Below are 16,358 nucleotides of genomic sequence, written 5' to 3'. Positions count from 1 at the left end.
TAGGAACAATTATAATGTTATACCATTAATTATTAATACTATTCCTAGATAGAATTAATTGATGGCTATTACATTATAAATTTTATAATATTATAAAATATTGTTATTGTTTTAAATTTATGTTGTATTATATACATGTATATTTTTTTTCTATCAAAAATAATATATTTGATGCGTTAGTATCTATATGTTAATTTTTATAATATTACCGTTTACTAAAATCATTTTTTATATTTAAAAAAATGAGTGAATTATTGAATATATTTAAAATATACTGACTTCGTACTGTTGTATGTGCATGGTTTTTATTCTCTTGTGTTTTTTTTTTTTATTTGACTTATTATACATAGACATATCTTCTCATATATTATTACATTCAGAGTCGGTCTGGTCATTGCTACTAGTGTTAGAGATCCAAAATTTATAAAATATGGTCGTGTAACTATTGACTGTCGTTTGAATTTGTGTATCTAATTACTATTCATTCTTATATGATATTTTATCATTTATTTTGAATTTAACACATCTGTTACCCGGTGATGTAATTAGAAATTTGCTTAAAGAGACATTAAAAAAAAAAAATCTATGTATGTACAGTGTCTCAAACTACTTCCAAAAACTCCTTAAACTACATAAAAAACACAATTTTTATTATATACAGTAGGGTCTCGTTAATCCGAACACAGGCTAATCCGAAAGACGCGGTAATCCAAACGGGCTTGGAAATTGCTGCATCGCTTTACTAATACACCTGTGTATCATAATTCATAATAATATATGCAATATATATAAACATATTAGCTGGCTGTATATACATAATTATAATGATTTTGATTGTATTAATTATTGTGTTTTTCTACAACGAATTTTATAAATGAATACTGCAGTATAGATAAAAATAAATTTCAAAATTTAAATTACAAAAAAATTGATTTTTTTTTTAAGTCATAAGTAATCCGAGTAAATCGTTAATCCGAAGATCCCTTTCCCCAATCTCGTTCGGATTAACGAAACCCTACTGTAGTGTATAATAAATTGTACAGTATTACATTGATTTGAAATTGCTTATTATTATATTGTTGTATAAATTAAGATCCAATTTCCATGATGTTTTGGAAATATCATCATTAAATCTTCAGAATTTACTTAAATTACCTTCTAATAGTATAAACAGTCAATATTAACCCAATTAACTTATCGAATTACCCAGCAATCAAACTTATGGTTATTTACTTATGATTGTATAATTAATATAGGTAATATAGACAGAAAATAATATACCACTATTATCCATTTATATTAATAAATACAAGTAACAAAATAAAAATAAATGAATATCACAAAAATAGAGAAAGACTGGTCAAACTGGCTACAGACTTTAAGGGTGGAAAATATTCGTTAGGCGATAACAGGCAACGAGCAGTCGATTACTGGACAATATTCTCGTAGAGACGTGACTCATTGCGTACCGTACTACCGTACGTCTGTACTACGTGATTATCCGAGAATACCATCACGGTGCAATGTTGGGAATATTTTCGTGCTCGCCACATCAGTATACGTATGTTTCCAAAGACAAATTATAAAATATTTTTTAAATACGTAAAAGTGGTCACATTTGTGACTTGCTCCCACTTCTGTTAGGCAATAAATGTTGTACATCATACTGCAGTATACTGTGTGTTCCTGTGTATTACTGTAGTCTGTATTAGTTATTACTTATTAGCTTTAGTGATAATATATCAAATGAATAAGTATTTAATAGTACTATTGGTTATCTAGAAACATTTATAATTAACAAATTGTATCTTTAGGATATTTAATTAATAGATAAATGTTTATCATATAATTTATCATGACATGATTGCATGAAAATAGTAAGAAATTTTCTTATGAACTGTTGTATAAAAATCAGAATCCATTAACATTATGTTCTCATATATAGTCTCTTAAGATTATAAAGAGCTTTTTTTAGCTTGTATACGTTCTAGAGTTGGTTGTAACAACTAAAAATAATCCTAATTGTATTCAGATTAAACTTTCGAGTTCCTTAAAATTATTTGAAGAAGGCAGAAGCTATAATTTACAAAGTTAACTGTTAACGGTGGTAAATATTGTAATTTTCAAACACTTGAAGAAGAAATTTTAAGATTTTGTCCAAACAAAATAAGTAGAAGAAATAATAAGCATAGGTACATACAAAGTAAGCAGAAACAACAGATAACGAAAGTGAAGTTTTGTTAAGTATATCTAGTATATTTAATATATTTCGACAATAATTAAATCGTACCCCGAAGATTTTTTTTTTTAGTATTTTAAAATATTGAACTTATCATTGGGTGAGAAATGCTTAACAGAGAGGGACCTAAGTGTAGGAAATCGAGATAATGTTAAAGTGAACATATTATTTGGCGAGAGTATGCCAGGTGAAGTTGGAATATATTGTAAAGATGAGTTTTAAATAATTCCGCTTTATCAACATCTGAGGAAGTGAGGAAGCAAAACTACCGTCCGACTTCCTTATTGGAGGTGTTGAGGCTTTGTACTGGAGAGCTATTTCGTCGCCTGTTAGAAACTGCCGTCTTTTGTAGATAATTTTTGACATGAAATTACACATCATGTACATATAGCATAACATATTGTACGTAAAGATGATTTATTCTGAAACTGATTGAGTGAAAATAACATAAATACAATTTTACAACCGAAATTTCGTCCATTGAAACAAATCAAATGCATGTGAATCATGGATTTACAAACGCACAGTACTGAGTAACTCGTAGTAGATAACAAATAAAATAATATGATTTGTAATTTAAAACAAAATATTAACACCGATTGTATACCTATAACAAATTTATATTTTATATATGTTTTATATAGATATCTATGTCTTTACTGTATACTTTTATGGCTAAATATATTTCTACAATGCATAATACAGTTGATTCCCCTTTATCGGGACACGTCGGTTGCGTGTTAATTAGTCCCAATAAAACGGTTGTCCCAATAATCCAAAATAAAAAAACGAACATATTATAAATTTATTGAAAAACTAATTTTTCTTTATTACAAAATACATATTATACAATTATAGAAATTATTTAATAATACAAAAAGAAAAACATGATGCTATAACCTAATTATTTATAAAAATACACACACACACACACATATATATAAAGTACATACACATATTTTTTTATTTTGTTGTAATGTATTTTATCTTATTTAAAAAAACTATGAATATTACTTTATTTCTTACGTATTATTGATTGTGATACTCGATAAAAATGTCCCAATTATCTGGATTCGTGGCCCAGATAAGCAGTGAACGTTTACTCTACTACCAGCATACATTTGTTTTCGTTATTGAAGAATTTATTGTCCCTATTGAGCAGTTAATCTCTATTCCGTGTGTTATCCTTATTAACCGGTGTCTTCATTTCGCGGAATCGACTGTACCATTGTTTATAAAACAGATGAGAGTCACAGATCAGTCCAGTGATGTAATCCTAAAAATTTTTATGGGTACACGCCTGAATCATTGTAAAATAAAACGTGGGGGACTAAGCCCCCCACACCCCCCTAATTAGTACTTGTTCATGTTATCTACTAGTGATTATAACATATTTGGTAAACAATACTACCATTTTCATTTATAAATAGCATATTAAACCATTGACCAACATAAAATTATGGTAGACAAAATACTCAGGGTAGATAGCATATTGAACAAGTACTAGGGACTAGGGACAAAAGGTTTATATAGAATTGTAATGGATACTTGGAACAATAACTGATAACTGGACAAAACAACAATATCGTGAACGTTACCAAATGGTTTTAAAATAGATTTGTGTACATAAGACTCTGTACAACACGATTTAAGATAGTACTACTGTAGCCGTGGTACAAGTAAACCACGGACTTTTATGATCTTTTCTTAGTCTGTGAAATAAACAAATTATTACGCTTATCTTTTTTACTTATTAAATATCAAAATTTAATAAATATACATATTATTTGCTGGGTAACGTTAATTCATCTTATTCATGCTCCGTGTACCCACTACCCGCGTACTACACTACTACGATTTTCGTAAAAGGTACACGCATAGTTATAAAATTAGGAAGTGGGTACACGTCGTGTACCCCCGTGTACCCTTCACTACACCATTGGTACCACCATCTTAGCATCACTTCTATAATAATACTATTCTAGTATAATACTTCTATACTAGCGCTTTCCTACCGGTTGCATCATTAACTACTACACTTTATAGTCCGTTTAACGATTGCATCATTTTCTATACTAGCGTTCCATAGACGCTTAGATCATATTGATCATATATGAATGGTCATTGCCCATTGGTTACCAATTATTAAAATTGCATTTTATATCTTTTTATTTTATGTTTTTAATAACAATAACAATAAAAATACTATAAATTTTTTGTTGTTAGCAGAACGTCAAGTATATCATATGATTACTTTGTATAATGGAGTCTTCTTTTGTTTAAACATCGTTTCGTATAGCAAGTTTTTGGCCTTTTTGTTCAAGCATTAAACCTTACCTAGTACCCAGCTGTCAATGGTTAGTACCTAGTGGTTACCTATAACGTATAAGGAACCTACTGACAGTATTGGTCAAATTAAATCTATTATTTTTAGAAGAAGAAAATATGATATTTGTTGGTAAATAAAAATTGTATTTTTGCCTAAGGAATGAGAAACAGCAAATGTTGAATTCTGTATACACTAAAAGAAATAGGACCACACAACATCCTCGTAATAATAATTTAGTTTCTATCAGAAGCATTTCCACCGATTTCCAAATCGTCGTTTACCTTTCCGATTGGTTTTTGAATCTCATGGGACCACGTTTTACCAACCAAAAACACTTGCTGGTTGTAGTTTCTTTACATTTCATAAAATAAAAAAACATTCACGTTTTTATCTTGGGAATTACTAGATTTAAAGCTATAACACACTTTAGATTATTCATTGTACATTGATTTGATAAGATTCTGTAAACATTAAATTAGTAATTTATTCCACAAAATGGGTTTTTTGTTTATTTTTATCATTGAAATATGAAGAAAAATTTCACAAATAGAGGTAGTAGGCATTACTACTATTGTATTACGTATTTAAAATAAATTACCGGTCAATTTTAAAGTTTAACCAGTTTATAAATGAAAATAAAATAAGAGTGAATTTATGAACACTATTTTTCCTAATTGAATATATAAATTTATCACAATTTACCTTGTATATAGTTTTAGAATATTTCAGAAGTTATTATATAAATTTCTACTCGTGCTTCATTGTTAAATTGTCTGAAAATTTCACAGTCGCATGCAACTAATATTATCGGCATGTATGATATGAATGCATAGTACATACTACATACTGATTAGCGATTACTGATTACTAACTAATAATTGAGACTACTGGAAACTGGAGCATTAACTAATAAACTAAAGGTTATATTAAATACATATTACTTTTCGTAATCACAATTCTTGAAATTCAAAAATAAAAAAATTCAAGTCAACATCATTAAATTAACCTTGCTAAATGCTTTCCAATTCTACTATCTTCATTAAGAAAGCTAAAATCCCAATCTGTCCTCAGTCTATTAAAATAAAATATGTACCTAGGACTTATACTTTCGACAAACGTCTTAATAGTCAATGACTAGATGAGAATCCCATTTAAGCCAATCGTTAAACAATAACTACTTACAGTTTATTGTTGATACCTATCTACTCCATTAAAAACTCCCCATAAAAACAAAACGTTAAATATATATTGCAGTTCTAAAATCTAAAAATTGTATTACTTTATAGAGCTATGAGTCACTGTGAAACCCTTAAATACTAAAACCGTATAGGTATTCAACAGTCGACAATGCACAGAGCTTCTCTACCTATACGCCGTATTGTCATTTGTCATAGACGGCTTAACCGCTTAACCGCTTAACCAATAGGTATAAGTATAAGCCATAAGCCCATAATGTTTGAAACTAGTTGAAATTTGGAACTTAGTAGTTATTAGTTATTACTTAGTAGTAATAATAATGACTATATAGTCTTAACTCATATGTTTAATGCTTATGAATTATGAATTATGATGAATCCGAAATCAGACATCAGACCAAAGCGATAGGCAAAGCCTCATTGTAGAGAAATCACGTTTATCAAAATTGAAAATTATGAGATAATTTTACGGCCTATGGCTCCACTGTAAGGGCGAATCAAACACCAGACCTACCTACCCAATCATTAACACAGCAAACTACAGCAGGCAACTCGCAGCTATAAACCTATACCCGATTACCAGTATTATCTAGTGTGTTTTCTGTTTACTGGTAAGTGGTATGTTTATACTTTTCAATTGCCGATCGGCCCGGCCTAACTAATTATTTAATATTTATTTTATTGCAGCCGGCAGCTGATGCAGTGGTGCTTACTGTTAAATGTTTACCAAGATACCAAATATCACGATTTTTTTTTAAGTATTGGGGTTCGTATAAAATTAGTAATTACTATTTAGTATTTAGTTTAATTTGGTATTTTGGTCATAATGAACGTTATCATGTTGCCGTCATTTGCCGAATGCCAATGCCGTAGTGATGCGATGTCTTAGCTGATTCGATCTTACTTCTTATTAATTCGGCATTGTTGTCATTTTATGTGTATGTGTAACACATGACGCATGTAAGTTATATAACGTCGAAGTGTCACATTTGCTTCGAACACGTTAGTTTTGTGTAAATTTACTAAATATATATTTTTCGATCATCAAAGCATAATGTTGTAATTTATTAAACCTTTACAGCATATTGTATCTTCAATCGCCAAATGTCTATTTTTCGTCGGGTTTGGCCTACTGGTACGTCTGGTACATGTCGTTCACCGCTAGGACCAAATTGAATTTTGTCGAAAATCAATAAATAACAATGTCCGTTTGTCATTAACTCACCGCTCGTAGCTGACAACATTGATCGCACTATCGCAGCTGGTCGTTGCGTTTTACCGGGTTTCGCCGCTTGTTTGTTTAATTTTCGCTAGTGCCGGACTGCTCGAAGAATCCTTCGTCATGAATAACTCGCAGATGCATTTGCATAGCGAGAATTTCGACCTATGCAGGATTTGCCTGCTAGAACCAGAGACGAACAGACACATCAAATTTATTCACATTTTTACGCCGAACGATGGAGGTTTAAAACTGAATCAACAGATGATAGAATTATTAGGAATCAAAGTACATACATATATTAGAAAAATTGTTTGAAATCAAATAACTAAATTGACATTTTTATTAAAATATTTAGGTTGAGAAGGATGATATTAAACCAAAAATGATATGTGAGAATTGTCATAAATCATTAATGAGCTGGATTGAAATGAAGAAGAAAGCAGCCGAATCTCAAATTGTTATCAATTATATTGCTACAAAAAAAGTAAGTGCTGTAGATATTTTTTAATACATATATTTTTTATTTTAAATATAAGTATCCAATTAATAATTTTTGTATTAATTTTTTAATGCTTCAACATAATTGGTATGTTATTTAAATTTACGTTAGTATATGCCTATGTTAGTAAGCATTGTCTAACTCAAATTTTAGAAACTCGTGTCTTTGATAGGTATGTATTTATTGAAATCTATAAAATAAACTGATTTAAAAGTTATTTATTATTTATTCATTTAAGATCTTAACTCGCTAGTTTATGTTGTTTCTATTTTTCAAGTCTGTAACCAAACATTTATGTTTAGTAATTAGTTTCTTAAATTTTAACATTAGACTTAAGAATGAGTTTACTTGTTACAAAACTTAAAGGTAACAGAATTTTTATTTGTTAAATTAATTTTATTTTTGAGGTCTGTTATAAGTAAATAAAAAATTTCAATTTTTAAAAGCTATACTTTTTAACTTAAATTAAAATATTCAAAAATACCAATAAACCGCTGAAAAAAATATGTTCTTATCTTTCAGGTGAATTAGTTAATTCACTCTAATAATTAAATTATAAAAAGGTTAATTAGAATTATGAACATAAATTTGCTGTTATGCACCAATTATTATATAATTATATGTCCTAAATATATTTGTTAGTATATTGAATTTGTATTTTTAAATTACTGGAATTATAACATTTTAAAATAGTTAAGTGTTGACTTCTTATACAATAAATTATTCAAACCTTAATTATTAATTAAGCTTAATATTGTTCACCTAATTTATATAATTCATTAACAATGATTTATCTAAAATTATTAAACTAACTAAAATTTAAAAAAAAAATGCTTGCTTAATAATTAAGAATCTTTTATGAACATAATATTCTTTAAAAAAATTAGTAATAATACTTATTTTGATAATATATTAAAGTAATTAATTTAATTATTTATTTTAAATTGTATTGAAGTATAGAACTCAATTAATATTATACTCTATCAAAATAAGAATGTAATTGTGCAGAGATTAGTTCTGTTGACGGCAGTTGTGCAGTGCTTGTTTACTGAATCTTTCATCTATATATGCCTGTTACGTAATGAGATTATGCTTCTACACACAAGCACCATCAGGATATAATTTCATTCTGAATAAAGTATAGCATTAAATGTTTCTTGTAAATTTGAGGATTAATTATTCTTGGTTTTTTCTTTTTTCAAACTTAATATAATTTAACTCAATTAAAATATTGATATAGAATTATAAAAATCAAATATTTTATTAGATAATTCTATAAATTATAAACAAAAATAATTAAATATAAAATATCCGTGAGGCAGAACTTAATTTAAAATGGGATGGCATAGTAGTTCAGAATTATATCAAACATCTACCCACTCCTAAATTAAACATGTACTCATCTGACATGTTAATTAATTGAGTTTCCATATATTTTTAATAATCTTTAAATACTAGTTAGTGAAAACAGAACTTACAAGAATCAGTAATTTTTTCTAATCTTTGTAACCCTAAAAGTAATAACTAATAAGTAATAACAATTATAAAAACAATTTATTTCAAAAAAATTATTATTTATTTTACGAGGGACATCCAGAGAAGTAAAGTTATAAAGACCATGTAGGGCTAAGAGAATTTTGCTTTTCAAAATTTTCACCACTGGTGGGTAGAAAGATTCCTAACATCAAAACAAATCATCATACCCTTCAGTCTATTACGAAATGTCATCTCAGCAACCAAACAGTTCATCCTTTAATTGCTCTACTTACTGCAGATGTGAGATATGCTCTGTTATTCAGTTCTTTACATTGCGTAACAAATCCGTGACCAGTATTCATCACCATTTTATAGAAACCTATAGATCTGAATTGATGACATGTGAGTGTGTCATTATACTAACCAAAAAATTCAAAGTAAAATTTTTAGAGAGGAAGATCATGGCGTCTATCTTTTGGGACTAGAACGGGATATTATTGGTCAAAATTTAAAAAAAAAAGGAAAGGAATGCTGACTCATTGTATATCACTCCTTTATGACAACACCAGACCTCATACTACCCGTCTTGCTTATAACCCGTAGCGCCGAGAGAGCGCAAGTCGGTGACGACCAAAACTCATCGTAGTTCGCGCATCTCCCACCAACATGACTCTCACCGTTGGATAATCGGCTCACATCGCCAACCGTCGTCATTAATTAAATTAAATTAAATTAAACCAGTCAACTTAATGGGAGAAATTAGACCTCAAAACTGTGGAGTGACTTCATTTGGATGCGCCGCCGACTTGCGCTCTCTCGGTGCTATGGGTATAGAACCTGCTTATTTCATTTGGGTGAGATATTGTGACTCATCCATCCTACTCCTCAGATCTGGCACTATCAGATTATCATCTCTTCAATAAATTGAAAGAGTTTTTGGGTAGAAAATGATTTTTAAATTACAAGGAGGTTCAGAATGTTGTCTAAGTGTTTTCAGGAGGTGGAGTGGAAGTATACAAAAATTGGTCCCTAGACTTCAAAAATGTATTGATCTCTACAGCATTTATGTTTTGACACTTATCTTGTAAATTTCATGTAAATATATTAATTTTTCAATGTTTAACACATGTTATAACCTTACTTTCTGAATCTTCTTCGTATATTAGTAATGTGTAAAGTAAATATTAGTATTGGTTCTCAATTATTTTTATTTACATGTTTCAAAAAAATTTTATGTGTTTATAGACTTACAATGATCTATATTTTCTTAATTTTTTTTTATTTTTGTGTGTGATGTCACCTTTAAGAGCAGTAATAATGCCTTAAAACTTATTTTTAAATCTAGGATAATTTCTGGTACTTAATGAACTTAAAATTAAAAATATCCAATTAGTTCAAAATAATCAGAAAAAACAAAAATCATATTAAGTAAACGTTGAAAACTTTTAGATAAAATCAATTTGGTTTTATGCTTTAATTTTAAAATTAATTACCATAGAATTGAATTTTTCATCAAATATATTTTATTTTGTATTTTCTAGACTTGATAAAATTTGTTATTAAAATTTTTTGAAAATATTAAGCATATAAAGTTTCTCATACATTATTTACTGCCATCAAAATATATCAAAAATAACAGGTCAAAACTTTATCCTTTAATATATAAGCATTGAAAAATCAAATTTTTCTGAAATAAAGTAAATACATGGACTATTGTGTAATTAAATATAAGCATAAAGCTAACATTTGTTTGTTTTGAACATTAAAAATTTAAATTTAGATAACATGATGACATAGATATTCAAACGTTTAATGAATAATTATATATATATATAATATATATTGTAATAAGATATACATTTATTCTCGAACAATTTTTCATTAAAAAAAAAATATAATCAATAGAAACTTAAAACAAGTATTTTAATGTTTATTTTATATATACAAAACAATTTTCAACATTTCAAGACTTAATCCATATAATTTATATCACAGACCTATTCATAATTTATGCCATGACTAGTAAAAGCATTAAACATTTTTAGTATTTTTATTGGTATAACTGTCAAAATATTTGAGAATTAAAAAATGAGTTTTTTTTTTTAATATTCTTACAGCAAATTAAAAATACTTAATGAAAAATTTGATATATTTAAATAATATTTGTACAATTTTATTTTGTAGATATTTGGAAGTCAATTGTTGACAAAATTGGATATTTAAATGTAAAATAATGATTTTAGTTACCTATTGTATATTTTATTATTATTAAAAAAAAAAATATTCCTGGGGACTTATTTTTCTACTATTACATGTTTTATAATAAAAGCAATATTTAAAAAAAATTTAACTTTAAGACTAGAAAAATAAATTATTAATAATAATAAAATATTCTTAAAAATATAAGCTATCGAAACTAATCTACTCAAAATCATATTTGTATGTAATAATTTATCATTGAATTCAAATTTAATAGATCCATTATAGTAATGTACTTCATGATTAGGTACATTCATATCTATTATACAGTAGAGAATTTTTATTTTTATGTGTGATTTTATTTTAATTTAAAATATTTATAAATTATTATTAAAATAAGTTACACCGAATTAAAATTGTGTCAATTAGTTTTTCAATGATATATATTTTATTTAAACTTTAAACTCTCATTTAAAAAATATATTAAGGAAAACATTGAAAAAACTTGCAACTTAAAAAAAAAGTTCTATTACACCGAATATAGTTATGATGTTTATTTAGGATTTATATACTAGGAATAATATTGAATATGGATCTAATAATTGTTAACAAAAATCAAAATAAACTGTATTATGCTTTAGAATTTTAAACTAATATTAGCTTACCCTCTATTATATTGTGTATTTTTTATACTTTTCTATTAAAATACTAAAAATAATAATTATAGGTCATAAATTTAAGTAATAAATTATTTTTCTTTCGCAGTTTGGTCAATTAAGTAAATTATTATTTAGTTGTTACAATATGCATATTAAACATAAAATACACTAGTGATTAAGTACATAGGAAGTAAGTTAATTTGTATTATTAACAAAATTACTAGTAGCTTCCATCAATATTCATTGGAAATTGTGCAATTTTTGTAGTAGTCTACAAGATAGTATTGTTTCTAAATGGACTGATTAAATTGTTTGGTTAAATCTAGAGGACTGAAAGTTTATGATAATTATGCGCTCCAAAATAACTAGATTTTGTTCATAATTAGATCTCTGATATTTTGACTTTTAAAACTGGTATATAATTCACTCCTATAGGGTTATGTTTATTAGAACATTATTTATCTTTATCCAATACATATATAATTATTATTGTATATTTCATAGTCCTGTTATTGAATTTTAATTAATCAACTTATAAAAATATTTCATATTATTAGTTAGAATTTTTTATTAAATATTTATTATTTTACTTTCAAAATTAATACTATTGATATTAAAAATAATGTTATTATTAGTTTTTGTTAATTGATAAGCTTTTTTGGATTTTGCAATAAGTATTTATTCTAATAAATTAGTTTATAACATACAATATTAATATTAGAAACACCAGCTACCCACAATAACTGAGTACATTAAAAAATGATCAATTAACTTCTTCGACCACATCAATTCAGTTCACAGTGCGAAATTTTATAAACCAATAGACCTACTATATACCGACTCAAGCAATGTCGCTTACACGACCTGTTATTATAATTATAACTATATATATTTATTTATTTATTTAATTTAATTTAATTTTCTCCTGTCTGTAAATAATTTAAAACCTAGCCAATAGTATCTTTATTACTAATTTATTTATTATTTTACTAATTGTTATCAATATTCCAAATGCTAAAAAAAAAAAAAAATATATTAGAAACATACCCTTAATTAAGTCTAATATTTTAAATTTTATGTTTCTGTTTTTAGTTTTGTGTTACTATCCCGGGAACATCAAATGCAACTTATTCATCGCCAGATTCAAGGAATAATGAAGAATCTACTAAGGAATCATTTTCATTCACACATTCTCGATCAATATCAAAACAATCAAATAATAATAGAACAAATTTAAATGGTTGTAGTAGTTTAAATATTAACAACAGTAATAATAAACAAGGTAATTCAAGTCGATCATTTAATACAAATCATTCAAAATCAACATTTTCTGATAGTGAATCAGATGATGATACTTCTTGTTTAGAAGTCAAAACCCCAGTTGAAATAATTGAACTATCATCAGACAGTGAAGAATCTGTTAAAAATAATTTTAAAAATGAACACATAAATGAAGTTGAAAATGAAAAATTACACTATTGTTCCATCTGTCAAAAAAAGAATATTTTGAATCATGATTGTTCACAATACAATAAATCTTTCTTTACTTGCTTAGTGCCTAATTGTAACATTCTATCAAGATCAAAAAAAGATTTTACACCACATTATCGACGACATATTGGTTTGTCTTCTACAGCAGTCATGTGTCGTCGTTGTTATCAAGAAATAAAAAAATCTGATCGTGATACCAATGGTCATTATCATATACGCTGTCGTACTGTAAATTTATTTAAATGTTATGCATGTAATGTGATATTTAACAGTATGGAAGAATTTGCCTATCACAAATTAAAAACACATAATGGCCGATTAATGAACTCATATGGTAATTATTTATGTTTTTATTGTGAAATATCATCTCCAGATCTAACAAACATTATTGAACATACTAAGCATTGTCTTGAAAATCAGTCAAAAAATGTAACTGAGTATGGTATAAAACTAAAAGATTCTACAGAAAATGTAACTGAATTATTACCTGTTAAGAAAAGTACTATGAAGAATAATATACTAGAACGTAAAAAAGGAAAAGAGAAAAAGATTCCACGTGCATCAACATATGTACTATTTACTTGTTTAAAACCGTCTTGTAATCTTATCTTCCAAAACTTTAATGTTTTTAAATTTCATCATCGCGAGCATTTTGAATTTGGAAGTAAATTGATGTGTTGGCAATGTTGTGTACCATTTTCTGATTTAAATGGTCTTAGAGCTCACCAAGTAAAAGGCTGTCGTACTCCTGGAATGTTCAAATGTTATGAATGTTCTGAACAATTTGATGATCTTCAAAGTTTAAGTATTCATAAATATACCTTACATAATGGTGATTTAATAGCAAATAAGAAAAATAAGACTATTGCATGTGCATACTGTCATATGGAAATTCATATTAATAATTTTAAATCTCATTTGATTGCATGTCAATACAATCAAGTTAATAAGAATGTAAAAATTAAACCTAAATCTACCTACACTAAAAAATTCAAAGGTCCTTTTAAATGTACAATTTGTAATAAAGTGTGTCTTACAGCAGCAGCATTAAAAAGTCATATAAAGGTTCACAATCCATCTCCTACAAAAAAAACTGTGAAAAAAAGAATGAGTAATACTTCTTTAAGAACTGAAAATTTTGTTGAAGTGTCCAACTCTAGTTGTAAACAAGAAACTGATCTAGAAGTAAATCAAAGTAATACTTCTCAACTTAATACAATTGTATCTATTGATAATGACATGACCAATACTGGTGAAAATAATGAGATGGATGTTGAGATGAATACATTAACTGATAATTCAAGTAATGAAGCATTGGAATCTGTTAATTATGGTGTGTTTCCAATTGTTAATAAATTTGTTAAATGTAATAATTGCCCTAGAAAATTTAAATCAAATTCAGGATTAGCAAGACATTGGCAATTTTGTTGTAATTCTATACCAAGTTCTTTAAAAAGTAAACCTCACAATTATTATTGTACCAAATGTAAAAAATATTATACACGCCTAACTTTCTTTCAACATTGGAAAATACATCATGGAAAAAGACTCCAATGTCATAAGTTTAGACGATATTCTTGTAAAAAATGTCCCTTTAAATTTATGTACAAAATAGCATTATCAATGCATAATGAACATGTGCATGGCGAACAAGACAACACAGTAGCTATTACATCTAATATACCTCCTTCTAGCTCTGTAGTAATGTTACCAGTTATATCTGAAACCACATCATTGGCTAATAATATTCCTGAAACAACTACAGAAAATAATGAAGAAAACAATGTACCAATTAAACAAGAAGCAAATACAATATCAAATCAATGGGAAGTGTCTAATAATGAAATCAAAGAAAATATAATTGAACATGATATAAATGAAAAAAATAATGAAGTCAATGACTTGAAAAATAATGAAAAACAGGATATGAAATATAACATTGATAATAAAGACGATGAAACTAATGTTTGCACTGCACAAGATATTAATCAAGTTGCAGACAAATTGAATGATAATGAAACAATAGAAAATCTCTCTAATGATGAAGATATAGTAGCAGTTAATAATATATGTTCAACAGTTATTTCAGAATGTGACCACAATTATGCTGATAAAACAATCACTGAAATAGATAATTTTGAAACAAGTTTATCCTCTATAAAAGAAGAGAATCAAATTATTTTAAATAATGAATTAGTAGCAATAAATGAGACCCAAAATATTAGTCCAGTAAATGAACCCAAAATCGACAACTCCATACAAGAATTCCCTACTTCAAGTGAATAAAAGCAATGGAAAATAAAAAATTATTGACTTCAAAGCATGTAATCTTTTTTACTGGTGTTAACTAACACTAAAATTGATTATATCAAACTTGAGTAAATTTAAAGAAAAAATATCTTATTATAATTATGAAATAAAAAATAAAAATTCTATTCACTGAAAATATTATTTTCATTTTATTTACTTTTATTGAATAAACCAATATTTTTAGTAATAATAAAGTTTGTTAAAATTAATTTTGTGTCATAAAATTATTGAAATTTTTTAAAATATTATATTAAACAACTGAAAAAACTGTTTACTTAATTAATAATTTAATTTTATTACTTTTTAATTTAGTGAATAAGTAAAGTAGATTATTAAAGTAGACTACGTATTGATTTTTATTTAAATTTTTTATCTTAAAATGTCTTACTCTATAAATATTCTTTTTTTTATATGTATTCTTTATATAGTACCCCCATAGTATCTAAGTGAGATATGATGTATTGAATTTTCTATAAAACTTAATTGTACTATTACTGCAATTAATATTATTTTAAATATATGTTACTCAACTATTATTTTAAATTCAGTGTACAAGATTAATTTTTAAATTAAATAAAAGCTAAGTTTTATAATGGTATTTATTTAGTCTTTCTATAAATTTGTGTTAGTATGATATACGTATACAAATATGTAATGAACTAAATCGAAAGCTTTAAACAAACTTGTATTAGTCATTTCATTATTGTATACAACATTATAAATTTAATATGTAATACT

The 16,358-nt window shown here is 26.6% G+C and overlaps 1 protein-coding gene across 5 annotated transcripts; it reads left to right on the top strand.

The window, feature by feature from the left end:
* Window positions 1-6,317: 6,317 nt before the first annotated feature.
* Window positions 6,318-15,738, top strand: LOC112594597 (zinc finger protein 91-like). Of its 5 annotated transcripts, none has more exons than XM_025339474.1 (5): window positions 6,318-6,375; window positions 6,452-6,724; window positions 6,846-7,271; window positions 7,342-7,470; window positions 12,912-15,738. In XM_025339474.1, exons 3-5 carry the CDS (start codon window positions 7,107-7,109, stop codon window positions 15,594-15,596), a joined length of 2,979 nt encoding a protein of 992 aa, XP_025195259.1. In that variant the 5' UTR covers window positions 6,318-6,375; window positions 6,452-6,724; window positions 6,846-7,106; the 3' UTR covers window positions 15,597-15,738. The 5 variants fall into 5 exon arrangements, with proteins under 5 accessions (XP_025195259.1, XP_025195260.1, XP_025195262.1 ...); XM_025339475.1 differs by lacking the exon at window positions 6,318-6,375 and having other exon boundaries at window positions 6,396-6,530; window positions 6,638-6,724; XM_025339477.1 differs by lacking the exon at window positions 6,318-6,375 and having other exon boundaries at window positions 6,396-6,530.
* Window positions 15,739-16,358: the final 620 nt, after the last annotated feature.

This window comes from Melanaphis sacchari, unplaced genomic scaffold (genome assembly GCF_002803265.2).
Source record: "Melanaphis sacchari strain LSU unplaced genomic scaffold, SCAv2.0 Contig23_pilon_pilon, whole genome shotgun sequence".
Classification (NCBI taxonomy): domain Eukaryota; kingdom Metazoa; phylum Arthropoda; class Insecta; order Hemiptera; family Aphididae; genus Melanaphis; species Melanaphis sacchari.
This window is presented reverse-complemented; position numbering and strand designations above follow the sequence as displayed.